This window comes from Raphanus sativus, chromosome 2 (genome assembly GCF_000801105.2).
Source record: "Raphanus sativus cultivar WK10039 chromosome 2, ASM80110v3, whole genome shotgun sequence".
NCBI lineage: Eukaryota > Viridiplantae > Streptophyta > Magnoliopsida > Brassicales > Brassicaceae > Raphanus > Raphanus sativus.
In genome coordinates, this window is record NC_079512.1 from 40,664,038 (window position 1) to 40,678,325 (window position 14,288).

Sequence of the window (14,288 nt, forward strand, 5' to 3'; positions counted from 1 at the left end):
GGTCTCTTTCATGTTGATGATGCTTCTTTGTCTTCTTGAAAAATAATTATGAAACAAAATAAGGTTGTGTTCAAAAAGAAAAAAAAAAACAAAATAAGGTATACCATCTTAGTTCCTAGAATAATTTTCTTTTCAATCGATCTCGACACATGAATGGTTAGTATTTTATTGGAAAATCTACAGACATCCAACAACTAAGATTAAGAAAATCACTAAGAATTTGCATTCTTATTCGTTTTACTGCTTATTTGGTGTGGAACAATGCTTAAAAAATTCATGAGTGGTTAACCTGCTGATCTACATCCGTTCCTAAGGGATGGAAGTTAGTAAACATCGAAAACTCGTTGTCTGTACACCTTTAGAATCGTAGTAATTCAAGAAGTGATCCATTATTCCATACAACGAATCTCCTGTAACTTTAAAGGCAACTAGACATAATTTAACAAAAATACGCATAATTATTTGTTCATGTGGACAACACTTTCAAACTCTATTATTGTCTCCTATTTTGCCTTTTTCCAGTTAAGGATGAAGATTCTGTTTACAACCTCAGATAATCATCCTAATCAAGGATTATGCAGATGTTTTTTGAATATAATATTATGCTTTTTGTTAAGCCGTACTGATTCTTCACGCACAACTAGAAGTGTGTGATATATTTTGATATTCCTTTTCATCATAATAAGCCCCCTGTTGGGTGTGATATTTAAACTAATGATGCTTTAGTGGAGGAGTCGTCGTCATCAATATAAAGACGGTTAATCTTAAAGTTTTGATTCCGAATTATAAAAAGATATTCGTTTTTTTTTTCTGTAGGTCTTAACCTTTTTACAGGTTAGTATCATATGCCACCATTTTTTCTAAAATTTGGTGTCATTATAAGCAACCTTATTTTTATTGAAAAAAATATAAAGATATGATCAAAAGGACAAAAAAAATCTAGATAAACAAAAACAAAATTCACTTCTCACAAAAACGAAAAAAAAAAAATTATGGTTAATCAAACGCAAAATCCATGAAATTCAACGGAGAAATAATACCTCAAAATCACGAGGAGGAAAAATCATGAGTAATAATAGAACAGCTTATATCATCACAAATAGCAATCGAATTAATATTGAAAACATGTGAAGATATGATCAAAGGACAAAAGAAACTAGAGATAAACGAAAACAAAATTCACTTCTCACAAAAATGAAACAAAATAAAAACCAATTATGGTTAATCAAACACAAAAGCATGAAAATCAACAGAAAAAATAATACCTCAAAATCATAAGAAATAAAAAGCATGAGTAATAATAATAGAACAACATATCATCACAAATAAAACCATGCAAGCGATATACTAATGACGCAAACCAACACGTCGTTACGAACAGAACCAACTTCACGCAAAGCATACGAAGCGTCCGCCGGAGAATCATCATCGGAACTATCACCATCATCCTTCTTCTTCTTCGTCTTCGCTACCGTCGGAGCCGGAGCAGGCGCAGGAGGACGAGGGTCGAAAACTTGCTGAGGAAGCAAAACCTTATCAACCTGATAAACAGCTAGCTGTCCATCGCTGTATACATTACCGGAGACGGTGGTGTTGGTTACACCGGAGGTGATATTTACGGTATTGCCACTGGTGGTGATGTTGAGAGGGAAATGTCCGTCGGCGGAGTCACCGGCCTGAGTCCGGAGAGGGTTACTTAGCGTTTGGAAGTTTGAGGAAGAGACGTAACTTGGTATGACGTGAAACTGAACTAGCTCCACTTGTTGCTCGTCGGTTAAGGAGTTTAGGGTTCCGGCTTTGAGACTGGAGAAGGAGGAGTCGCTCGGCGCGAAGATAGTGATTCCGTTGTCGGAGTTGTTGAGTTGGCCGTAGAGTTGGTTAGCAACGCCGGTTGATTTGAGTAGTCTGATGAAGACCGTGAACTGGCCTGCTTTTTCGAGGATTTTAGTAACGTTTGTGGGTCCTGGTGGAGCAGGTGCCGCGGCTGGCTGAGAATGGGTTCCGGGAGTGGCTGTGAGGAGGAGGAGGACGGTGGCGAGGAGGAGGAAGGGAGAACTCTCCATGGTGGTGGATCTGTGTGTGTGTGTGTGTGTGTTGATGTTTTTTTGTTTGGGTGAGATACGAGTTTATAGGAAGTAGTAAGGGTTATAAAAAAATGGGGAAATTAATTGGTTAAGAGGTCAACATTTTTACAACTAAGTTGATTGTTAATTAGGAATCAGTGATGGTTTGATTACTTTTTTTTTTTTGGTGTGTAAAATGTCTATCACATCTTGTCAGATGAACTGTTTTACCTCTTGGAAAAATGATGTGATAACTAACTATATATGGCCATATGCTTTCAGTAACAAAAGAAGGATAATTGTTTTTGGATTTAGTGTAATGATTTCTTAGGAGAAAATTATGAAAGCATTTTACTTAATTATTAGATATTTATTGGGAGCCATGGCATGCATGTAGTTTTTTTTTCATTTTATAACAGCAAATCAATTACAACAGTTATAAATATATGTGCTAAAATATATGAAATCTGCGTAGACAGTGCATTAACTTATTAATCGAAAGCATGTCATATGAATTGGTGTTAAATATTAGTTCTTCTAGTTTAAAAAAAAACAAAAGAATATATTAGGGAGTTCAAAACAACTATAGACTATAGTATTATTACGGTGGTGTTAATGAATGTACCTAGTATTTACACAGACCGGCTGCATAGACAAAATGGAAATCATTACTTTGTTTGTAATTATCAAAACCTCTGTATGGAAAGGTGGGATGAATAATGGAGGGTGTGGTATATGATAATGGAAGGAGCAACTTGCAACTTTGCTTGAAAATTAAGAAAAAGCAAACATATCAATTGATTTGTGGTGGGCTCTCTTCATTTTTAAGCATATTTCATATTTATGACGTAAGCTTTGATTTATTTGGTTTGTACTTTGTAGTAATGTTGACAGTGTATCACATTCAGTTTACATGATTTCACTTATTCCATATAAAAAGCTTCAGACCATTCTATAACCGATCCGGTGTTTTTTTCTAGACATTCTACGCTCAAATCAATAAATTGTAGGAACATATTTTCACTTTCTGTGACCATATAAATGAACTCGAATAAAAAATAATGTAATAAATGTATGTAAGTTTGTAATTTGTGAAGGTGGGTTCGAAAATGTTTTGTAAGGGTAAGTGGACCCTAATTAATTATAACTCTCTTAAAACAGCGTTGTCATCCTACTACGATGTTTATGCATTTATCAGATTTTATTTTGATTGGCATCTTCTCATTTGCTTCACTAACATATAACTAAATAATCTCATGTATACAATTTCAACGACGATTCAATTATTTCTTATATTTGTAGTTCTAGACTCTTACGATGCAACCAGAAAACAAGTTTTAGAACAACCTCACAAGGTATCATTTGCAGTGACTTGTAGAAGACATCCCCATGCACCGCGTGGACCGGCGCTGCTTCTCCACCCATCATCGCCGATGTTTCATCGGCATGGAGACTCCGATTTTAACCGGACTTACGTTGTTTTCAAAATTCAATGAAAACAATGTCAAACTCAAATACATTAATCTACACACAAAACTTATACTTATTACACAAACGTATTAATTCTTATTAGAAACAAACAAAGCAACAAGGAAAAACATAAATCAAGGGTTTACATTTCTTAAACCCTCAAAGCATCACAAACGGGCCAACATTATTTTCTTGGCTCTTATTACATTATTTTTTATGAATATAAAACATTTCAGAAACAAAACAGTTACAAACACGAATTTTAATGAATTTTATTATTATAAAATAATGGAAGTTTCCACCTTTCTTCTTCTTTCTCATTAGATATCAGCAGAGAGTGGTTCTTCACGAGGTTTAAACCTGCAGAGTCTGCAAGTCGGAGAGAACAGAGAAGGCGTTTGGTATTTGTCTTCTCCTCCCACCACAGGCATAGAGACTCCAATCTTGGCGGAGCTGACGTAATCAGGACGGTAGGTTTTCCCCAAAACGCCCTCGACGAGCTCACTTAAGTTTAAGAAGGTGAACTGAGTCTCAAGATGGGCAAAAGGGTCATCTTGAGGCAACTGATAGTTGTGAACTCTGTTCTCTTCTTTCCCTATAGGTCTTACTCTCATGTCCATCTGAACAAGGCCAGAGACAAGTACTCTCACGCTGTTTCTCTCGTCGGTTCTTTCGACGACAATCTCTCTTTGTCCCGAGTTTGCCCTCCATTCGGATTGTTCGTCTTCAGGTAGTGTGATGAGTTCTCCGTTGAATCTAAGGGTAATTGCGTCAGAATTTTCATCCCATTGAGTCACTCTATTGGCTGCGATCACGAGGTTGTGGTTTTCGAACATGACATTTAGGGCTTGAACCCATGTGAAGTCTCTGGTTCTTCCAAGGGGTCTTGTACCGATGAAGTGAGCATTGATCTGGAGGTTGTTGTCTGAAACGATCGCAAAGTTTCCTCCTTTATATCCATGGAAATAGAATATCCTACCGTCCCCTCCGATGAATCTAGGATCGAAGCATAGAGAACCGTAGCTGTTACAGTTAGGTTTTCTCCCTGTAAGAAATAAGTAAACATTTTCCTTGTAAGACAAGTAACCAAATCCACAACGACATTACTTGTGCAAGAAGCAAATGTGAAACTAAAAAAAAAAGAAGACCCAATTGAATAGAATGCACTTACATTTGCATGTAGCTTCGCATTTGCTAGTGCAGTCAATGAAGCAACCTTTGGTGTTTCTGTTCTTGGTGGGCTTCCTCTTGGGACATTCACCAGGACAAACAAGAGTCTTGTGATAACATGCACCCTTAGCCTGGCACATGGCTTGCTCTTGTCCTGTAGGCAACGGTGATAGCACCTTGTATCTAGCAGCTGCTTCACTCTGCTTCTTGTCCTTCTTCTTCCTCTCTTCTTCCTTCTTCTCCTTTTCCTTCCTTTCCTTCTCTTTCTTTGCCCTCTCCTCTTTCTCTTTCTTTTCCTTCTCCTTCTTGGCCTTCTTCTCCTTCTTGTCCATCTTCTCCTTCTCCTTGTCCTTTGGAATGTTAACCTTGCCTTTGCCTTTGCCATCATCTCCTCCTTTAGCCTTTTCTACTTGTCCCTGGCCGTTATCACCGTTGCCTTTGCCGCCATCGCTCGCAGCAATGACAATATCGGTCAAGAGAAGCAATGCGAAGAGAGCTACAAGCACATATGACTTTCTGTGCTCCATCTCTCAAGTTCAAGTCTTCTTCTTTGCCTTCTTTTAGATTCTTTAGTTTCAAGTGTTTCTTGTGTTTTTGGTGTGGAATGTTTATTGCAGATGGAAGGGTTTTATAGAGTGAAGAAAGAATTAAATTGACTTATTAAAACCTCATATGGTAATATCTTAAGAAAGAAAATGACTCTCTTTGAGTTTATCTCAAGTCAAAAGGCTTACTTGATGAAATCTTCAATATCAAATCTAGTAGCTTGATGCCTATAGGATTTATTTAATTTTATCAAAAATCAAAAACCGCACGTCTCATTTCACATTATTTTAACCCACTTTTAAGCTACATACAAATCAAAACATATTTCAAATCACTTCATTTTTTTCCAATAAAAACAGATAAAGTAACTGTTATTAATTCTTATTATACTTCCAATCCAAAATTTATTCATATTCTGTTCTACTTCTAGTTTGTTTTGTATAAGTAACTCGAAATTTTTGCCATGTTTTGGTCATAGTAATTTGCCAATAGTATGTAATCACTATGAACAAGGTTCCAAATCTTTCTTTAGAAACTTTTATAAAATAAAGAAGAATCAAATTGTGTTTGACCAAAAAAAGAAAGAAAAAAGAAGAATCTAATTGTCTGTTCTGATTCCTCGATGTGCAAGGAACGAGCTAGCTAGAACGTGAGGATGCCTTATAGATGAAGAAGAAAGCCCTGATGTCTGTAAATATTATTTTAACAGACTTTTTCTTGACTTTCATTGGTCCACAAGCCGCCCACGGTTAACCAGCTTGCACCTTTCGTGACACAAGAAGAAAAGTCAAACGCGTCAAAACAGTTGACCGGTTTACTATTGACCAGCTTGTTGACTTTGAATTCATAAACCAAACCGAATTGTACCATCACAAATTCTCAATGCCCCAAGTTAAATGAATTTTCACACTTGCTCACCACAGTTCGATTAAGAATATGCTGTTTTTTTTTGACTAATTTTTTTTAATCTAGTTGAATCCAGGAGTCTGCGGATAGATTCTTTTTCCATGACATTTAAATGGGTCCTAAAACATGAACTAATATTCGTGTAAGGTGAACAGAATAATGTGACTTAATTTCGCATAATATAAAGATCGAACCTGAAACATGTTAGCGTCCCAAACCCATCCACTACCATTTGACCACAAAGTCCGTTCGAATATGCTGTTTTTCCTCCAAAAACTGCCGGTTTTCTCACTTGCATGAAATGGAAAAAGATAATTTTACATTTATACACTAGTTGATTAATAATCCGTTTTATATTAAATATCGTTTTTAATTTTATTTTATTATAACTGTGAGTACATTTTCCAAATACATATTTAAACTTTTGTTTTTCAATTTTTACTCTTATTTTTGATTCATTAATTAATAAAATTAAACAAAAAAATATTAAATAGGAGTAAAACAAAAACTGTTAAATTTTCTTAAATAGATGTGTAAATTTTTTAAAGAACACTTATACTGAAATAGGGGAGTAGTATGCAAAGATTTTTATACAAAAAAAGGGAAAGTGATGAAGGAATGCTAAAAGCTGTCCTCCTGTTTGTCTCTGTGTTCTTTTTCCATTATTCCATACACCACTGTGTAGTTTGTAAGTTTGTAAATTTGTTCAACCTCTGGAAATGAAACGATCGTAGTCAATAATTTTAGTTGAGAAGTTTTTCATGTAATCTAATAAAGTTGGTAACTTTTTTGAAAAAAAAAGTGGGACACGACACGAGGCAGTCACGTGCCAACTCAATACAGCGGAAAGACTTCTCTGTGTCCCTCTGTTTCCTGGCTTTGGCAAAACTCTTTTGCCCTTTCTTCTCGACGACGTTGAACGTAGGAAGTGAAAGATTACTACTTGAGTTGAGATGAACTTCTCAACGAAGCTCGCCGAGAAACTTCCCGGCATCTCACCGGTGCCGTCTCCTCCTCCTCTTCTCTTGCGTAAAGGTTGTCTCTTTTTAATCTGTTTCAATTGTCTCTCGCTTGGTTTTTCTCGTCCTGTGACATGTGCATTTGTATTGCTTGTTTCCTTTTGTTTCTCTGATAAAGATTGAATGCAGTCAAAGGGGTTTCTCTTCCTTTGTCATTTGCACCTGAAAGTTTTGCCCTTTGGTCTCTCCATCTTTTCTACTCTGTTCCAAAATCTAACCATCATTGCCCTTTTTTCTCTTCAGGCTGTTTAACTTGTTCCATGTCCAGTTTCTAATTCAACTTGTCTACCTTTATGCATTTTGGTTGTTTAGTCGAAGATGAATTGAGTATATTCATCAATTTTTTCTTCTCGTGTGTATTAGGAGTCCACGAGTTATTCTTTTCAGTTTCTAACCGCAGTAGAAGATTGAGATTAGGATTAAGTTAAATAAATGTAAAAGATAGACGATTCGCCTGTGATGCTTGGTAATGTAAAAAATCTTCACTACTTAGTTGAATAAGCTTTGCATTTAGCAAACTAATTAAGCTGTGGTTTGCATAACATAAAACAGTTCTTTAGAAGCTGTTAACCGGATATATAAGATCAAATGCCGGAAGCTTACAAGCCCTTTAGCCATATCTTCGTTGGCGATGTATCAGATAACAAGAGAGTTGCCACCGCGAATCACTTACTCAACTCGCTCTTGCCTGGTCCAGCTACTCTCGTCCTTCAACGAGGTCTGTATCTTCTTCTTAACGTGTCTGCACTGCATTGATATGATCTCTATATGTGAGAGTGTTCTTGTGGGGGTTCTTGAGCTAGCATACTTATAAAAATGTTGTTGTTGTTGCTAATTTCAGTGCGGAGCAAGCAGTGCCGGTCCGGAGTTCTCGGACGCCTAAAGCGCATTAGAGAAATGATGCCCTTTAGTAACAAAATTATTTGTTTTAACTTTTTTAGACAAGCAAGAAAAACCAAAAGTTTTTATTTGTATGATGCTTAAATTTTGCTAAGAAACCTAATAAACTGATCTAATATTTTTTTTTTTGGTAAGATGTTAAGATTGATCTAATATATTCGATAAAATACTGATCTAAAAAGTTTTTTCTTATTTAATAAATCACCAGAAAATATATCTGGTTCATATATTTTTTTTGCTTAAATCTTTGGTTCATATTACACCAATTTGTTTTCTATATATTATCTAGTTGGCTGATTATAAGACCCAATAAATTTCATGTATGTTCTTAGTTTTGCAAAATACAGAAAAATAAATGGGAATGGTATGAGAGTTTGTGAGATGACACTGATTAGAAAAGGAAACTAGATTTCTGTTTTGTTTTTAAGTCCGATTATTAAATGAATATTTCATAAACATAACGAAATGTACTCTGAAACAGTCAATAAATGAAAGAATATTCTTTCATTTATTGCAAGAGAAAAAAAGAAATTAAGAAAGTGGACTCGGTAATTGAACCTGACTACTCATGCAATAAGTAGAAGTTTACAAACCAACTGACTAAAGATAACCAATGGCAATTATTTGGCGTCCCTTGTTTTTATATATATTTTGGCGCCTAAAGCCCTAGCTTTATGAGCTTTAGCCCAGGGCCGGCCCTGGGAGCAAGCAACAGTAACAATTCTTGAAAAGTATCTGCTACAAGAAGAATGTTAAGAGAAGAAAGTTAGTCAAACTCTGATCTGAAAGAATTTGAAGGTTTTGCTTTGGTTCTTACTCAGTTTTTGGTATTGCTTTAAGTTAATCAGCTATGTATGTTATTGATTTTGTTCATTTATTATACTATGATCATGGTGATAGAAGCTTCTATTGACTGACTAGAAGTCGTTACATAACGGTTTGTAAATGAGTTATAGAGAATATAAAACAGGGATCTCCTTCAAAAATATAAATGTATATGTATAATATGTTCATAAATAGTCATTCTCTTACAACATATGGTAAACAAGAAATCAAAAGTATAAGAAACACAAGATCGCTTCTTCTATTCTTCAAGTAGTTAGGACGTGAACATTTATGTATATGTTTACATCATTAGTTTAATTAGGATCATGCATGCATGGAAACTTGAAGAATAAAAAAAGGATGGGACTTAATCAAAGAGGCAGCAGCATACGGGGGTGGGTCTGTCGAAGAGACAATGGCCGTTCATGGGTATAATGTCCGTGCTTCTGTGGCAATGGGCGTTGCAGTCGCTGTCCTCATCGCATGTTCCTCTCAAGCGGCATGGTCCGTCCATTTCTTCCTTTTCTGCAAAAATTCAAGAAACTTGTATTATTAGCTAGGTTTGTGATCATGACGCATATACATGTTATAGTTAAGATGAGTGGAAACCTCTTTCAGATTGGGCAGTAATAACGAGAGAGAAGATGACAAGAAGGGCAACAAGTTGAAATCTTGATGAGGCCATTTTTTTTGCAGTTTGTTTTATTTATTTATATTAATGCAAGATATTCAACTTGATGTTTTGTGCTTGGAGAAACTATGATCGGTCTTTGGGGGTTTTTATACGTAGGATTAGTTTTAAAGATAGTAAGTTTTGATTTTTCTTGTTTTTAAATATAGTCAAGATAGTATGAACAAGTGGTGGTTGTGGATGATTTAACACCCCCAAAACTAGAATGAATGAATTAAGGTTGTTTGTGACAAAAAAAAATATAGTCAAGACAATGTATGGTTAATGTAGCAAAAAAAAAGTAAAAGAAAGTAGATCTCCTTGAAATAGAAAATAGGCTTTTGTTTCTTACATCTAAACTTGGTGAGGGGATAAGAAAGGATGGATGGTAGAGGAGTAACTTTGATTATATAATGAAAGTTTCAACTTTCGTGTTTTGAAGTTTACTCCTGTTCGTAGCACTCTTTTTTGTAACGGCCTTGGTTACAACTTGCAATTTAATTTTAGGGTGCTGGGCCAAGAAAATTCTTGCTCTTGTTAGTAAGAAGTATTCTTGTTGGGATTGGCTGGGTACTTTCTTTTTGTTGAAATTGGTTGTTAGATGCTAACTAGGTTAGCTTGTTCAGTCTACATCAAATTTACTTAAGTGATCAATGCTTGGTAGAGTCTAGTATCTTTGGTAGTTAGCTTTAATTAGGGCTGTCTAATCAAATGTACTAACCTAATGTGATCAATGCTTGGTAGAGTCTAGTATCTTGGTAGTTAGCTTTAATTAGGGCTGTCTAATCAAATGCACTAACCTAACGTGATCAATGCTTGGTTGTTTTTAGATTAGGTAAGACTTTATTGCTAACACTCCAACACACTTAAACACAGCTCGTCCTTCTTCATCTCTTTGTTTCTCCATTTATGCTCTTTCATTTTCTATCTCTTTCTTTATCCTTTGCTCTGTCCTTTACCATTCTTCTGTTTTTCTCCTTTTCTCATTTTACTGAGAAACCACTTCACTCTCTCCTTCTCTTTTCTCCACCAGAAAGTAGGAATGGATTCTTCAAATCCATTTACTCAGTCTTCAGGTTTTCTGGATCTGTCAAGTAGCCAACAGTGTGATCCTGTCTCACAAAGCATAGCTCTTGGATCTTCAGAAGTTCCTCTTTTTAGTTCCCAGGGGACTAATGCTCCAACTCAAGCTGAAGAGACAACTGAAGACATAAGAGGCGGAAGGGATTGGTCACAGAAGGAAGATGTGGTGCTCATACGTGCTTGGCTTAACACAAGCAAAGATCCGATCATAGGGTATGATCGAAGGCCTGGCTCCTTTTGGAAAAGAGTTGGAGCTTACTTCAATGCAAGTCCTCATCTTGTCGGTATGCCAGATAGAGAGGTTGGCAACTGTAAGCAAAGGTGGTCCAAGATCGATGACCAAGTCAACGAGTTTGTTGGCTCGTTATGTGCTGCAACAAGAATGCAGTCAAGTGGGCAGAATGACAATGATGTAATGAAGCTTGCTAATGAAATCTATCACAATGATTACGGTGCCAAGTTCACACTTGAGCATTGTTGGAGGGAGCTCAAAAATGAACAGAAATGGCGGGTAAATTTTGGGACAGATAACAGCAAGTCAAAAAGAAGGAAGGGTGAAGATGGTTCTCAAGCTTCTTCTGTCCAGTCATCAAGCCTTGGAGATGAAGAAGAGGCTCGTCCTGAAGGTGTGAAGAAGGCAAAGGCAAGGTTGAAGGCTCAAAGGAGGGCCAAAGAGATGGAAGCAACCAGCAGAAAGCCTGTGGAGAAGTTCCAAGAGATGTTTGAGATAAGGAAGCATTACTTTGAAATGAAGGAGAAGCTTACTAAGCAACATAAGTTGGAGACTCTCCTTAGAAAAAAAGAGCCTCTTAGTGAGATTGAACTGGCTTTAAAGAACAAACTAATAAAAGATATGTTGTCATAAGAATCTATGATGTCTATAGAGTCAGTCTGCTTCTGCTTATGTATTTGTTTATGGAGTCAGTTTGTTTATGTTTTTCAGGTCAGTTTGTTGTTGTTTGTTGAGTCAGTTTGCTTGTCTATGTCTTATGTTTTAAAAGTCGGATGAATGATGTATTTTCACTATCTATGAACTTGTTTTAGTAATGGTTTAAAACTAAATCATGAAAAGCTTTGGTTTAGTTCATAAGTTTGATTTTCTTTTGTTGGAAATTATTACATGTTGTGTTGTATGGACAGGAGTTGTCACTACAAAAAAAAAAAAGTGAACATTGTGTTAGGCGCAGAAACCATAAAGTTTGGCCCTTTGTGAGTTGTGACCCACCAAACTCTCTTTAATGGTTTCTGCTATATTTATAGGTTAGTTCAGTGAGGAGTTTGATGGATTACGTTGGTGAGGAAGAAGACCAAGAGAGTCCATCTAGTTCCAATGAATTAAGACGCCATAACAGTCTCTCTTCAAGGCCACCTTCTTCTCTGGGAATGCTTTCTTAGATACCTGAAATTGCCTCTGAAAGTAGTTTTCAATATAGCAAATTGGAATGATCCGGCCAGCTTCATTGATAACTTGTCCTCTCTGAAAAGAGAAACAGAGGATGACGGCATATTGTTTCAGGTGTACTCTGTTCTCTACCTGGTTTAATACTACCAAACCGGTTTGTTTTGGTTCTTGGAAGTACTAGACATTAAAAAATAGAGAGCATTGAAATGATGTTTTTGATTGTATTATACCGAACGGAGAGTCTGGAAATCGAATGCAGTTACTGTCGCATCACTTGAGTCTACCAAAGTCATCATCATCATCTACAGCCTCGGACATGGTTTCCATGCAGCTACAAGACTCTGTTCCTTGTAAGATTAGAGCCAAACGTGGTTGCGCCACAACTACTCGAGGCATAGCTGAACGGGTAATTTCAACAATGGTTGCTACATGAACACGTTTTGGAAACTAGAAAAAGTCTAAATACTTGGAAACAAAATTCTTTTGTCACTTGTCAGGTAAGAAGAACGAAGATAAGCGAACGAATGAGAAAACTACAGGATCTTAAACTCTAAATTCTGTCTCAATTTTGTAAAAAAATATCATAAAAATTTAATTCATAAACCACTACACCAACATATAACCATTAAATATACTTATACAAAATTAATCTAGATTTAACCAAAAAAACTATTTTGGTTATCCCACGTTTTGAGAACATACTAATAACTCGTTTTGGCTCTAATTTCTTTTCTTTTTTGGCATTAAACTATTTTAGTTATCCCACGTTTTGAGAATATACTTTTTTTTTGTAACTTCATTTAAGAATCATTTTATTTAATTATAAATTAAATTAATTTTTAATATAAATGTTTTCCAAAAAATATAAAAGCCACACAATAATGTATTTGACATGGAAATTGTATTCATGTTACTTTAGCTTTGTATTCAGTTGCCTTTAGAATTGTATTCTATTTGATTTGGCACCACAAATTGTAATCTTTTTAAAGTTTCATATTCTAGCATATTGGTTTTCATTATGTACCACCAATTTCTATTGTAAACACGTCAACATTTGTCTGTATATTTCACATTGATTCATTTTTTTGGAAAAAAAAAGTTGTTTTAGAAAGATACATTTTTATGTTTTCAATACATTTTTAATAGGTAACAACACTAAATTTTAAATTTGAAAATTTTAATTCTGTTTTTGCATTTTAATTAACTAAAAATTTATGAAAAATAATTAATCACATAAAAATGCATTTCTAATCAAAATTTAAAATACTTTTTTTTTTTAATTTATGAAAAGTATAAAACATATATTCCCTCCGTTTCATAATGTAAGATGTTTTCCATGAATGCACAAGAATTAAGAAACTTACTTTTTAGAATACAATATTATTAAATAATATGAATTAAATATAAAATAATCAATCATAAATAAAATAGAAAATTACTATTGGTTACCCAATTTTCAATAAAATTAAAGTACCTTAAAAATATCAAAACATTTTATATTTTAAAACAACAAAATTTTTTTTAAACATTTTATATTATAAAAGAGAGAGAGAGTATCTTTTTGAAAGGATAACGTATAATATAACTCCTGGTTGGGCTTAGTCCTAGCAACAATTTATATTATGGGATCCAAGATAATAATCACTAATCAACTTTAATTACCAGATAAGTAGAAACATTCAGTTTTCAAATAGATTGTAATAACAAACATACATATATATATATATATATAAACCACATCCATGAGCAAGTTTCTGTCTCTTCAGAAGATCTCAGTAGCGGCATATTCATATCGTGATCGACGAATGTTCTCTCGCCGTTTCTTCAACACGTACCCTCCCAGACCAACCATACTCGCTGCTGCGATCGCTCCAACCGCGATTCCGGCCTTCTTTCCACCTCCGGATGAGCTTTCCCTCTCTGTTCCACTACCATCACTGTATTTGAGATCACTTTCTTCTGGTGACAGAGACGGTGGCTGGTGAATGTAACCGGGAGGCATCGTTGTCGGAGAGTCCGATGGTGAAAGAGATGGAGGCATTCCGGTTTCTGACTGCCGCGGATATGAATAATGCTCAACCGGAGATGGAGCTGAAGCTGGAGCTGGAGCTGGTGAAACTTTTTTAGTTGATATCTTACCGGATACTGTACCTACCATTAACATAGCTATGATTATGAAACTGACCTTCATCATCTCGAAATTCAACCTCCCTCGTCTTTTTCTCTCTCTTGAA

General features: G+C 35.4%; 5 protein-coding genes and 1 pseudogene across 5 annotated transcripts in view; 3 read left to right on the forward strand and 3 right to left on the reverse strand.

The window, feature by feature from the left end:
* Positions 1-526, forward strand: part of LOC108844340 (zinc-finger homeodomain protein 12) — a 1,369-nt gene extending 843 nt beyond the window's left edge. The window contains exon 2 of the mRNA XM_018617585.2: positions 523-526. Coding sequence (XP_018473087.2) covers positions 523-526 — 4 coding nt within the window. The remainder of the gene's footprint in view (positions 1-522) is intronic.
* A 637-nt stretch (positions 527-1,163) lies between these two features.
* On the reverse strand, positions 1,164-2,143 carry LOC108848040 (fasciclin-like arabinogalactan protein 12). Its single transcript, XM_018621445.2, has one exon. The coding sequence runs from the start codon at positions 2,061-2,063 to the stop codon at positions 1,320-1,322; it is 744 nt and encodes a 247-aa protein (XP_018476947.1). The 5' UTR covers positions 2,064-2,143; the 3' UTR covers positions 1,164-1,319.
* Positions 2,144-3,653: 1,510 nt separating this feature from the next.
* Positions 3,654-5,327, reverse strand: LOC130508432 (uncharacterized). Its single transcript, XM_057003952.1, has 2 exons — positions 4,705-5,327; positions 3,654-4,578 (listed from the first exon to the last, which is right to left on the reverse strand). The coding sequence occupies exons 1-2, from the start codon at positions 5,228-5,230 to the stop codon at positions 3,854-3,856; spliced, it is 1,251 nt and encodes a 416-aa protein (XP_056859932.1). The 5' UTR covers positions 5,231-5,327; the 3' UTR covers positions 3,654-3,853.
* Positions 5,328-7,044: 1,717 nt separating this feature from the next.
* LOC108848042 (uncharacterized) lies at positions 7,045-7,930 on the forward strand (annotated as a pseudogene).
* Positions 7,931-10,611: 2,681 nt separating this feature from the next.
* Positions 10,612-11,517, forward strand: LOC130508740 (glutathione S-transferase T3-like). Its single transcript, XM_057004394.1, has one exon. The coding sequence runs from the start codon at positions 10,612-10,614 to the stop codon at positions 11,515-11,517; it is 906 nt and encodes a 301-aa protein (XP_056860374.1).
* Positions 11,518-13,614: 2,097 nt separating this feature from the next.
* LOC108848041 (classical arabinogalactan protein 5) lies at positions 13,615-14,288 on the reverse strand. Its single transcript, XM_018621446.2, has one exon. It carries the CDS (start codon positions 14,246-14,248, stop codon positions 13,817-13,819), a length of 432 nt encoding a protein of 143 aa, XP_018476948.1. The 5' UTR covers positions 14,249-14,288; the 3' UTR covers positions 13,615-13,816.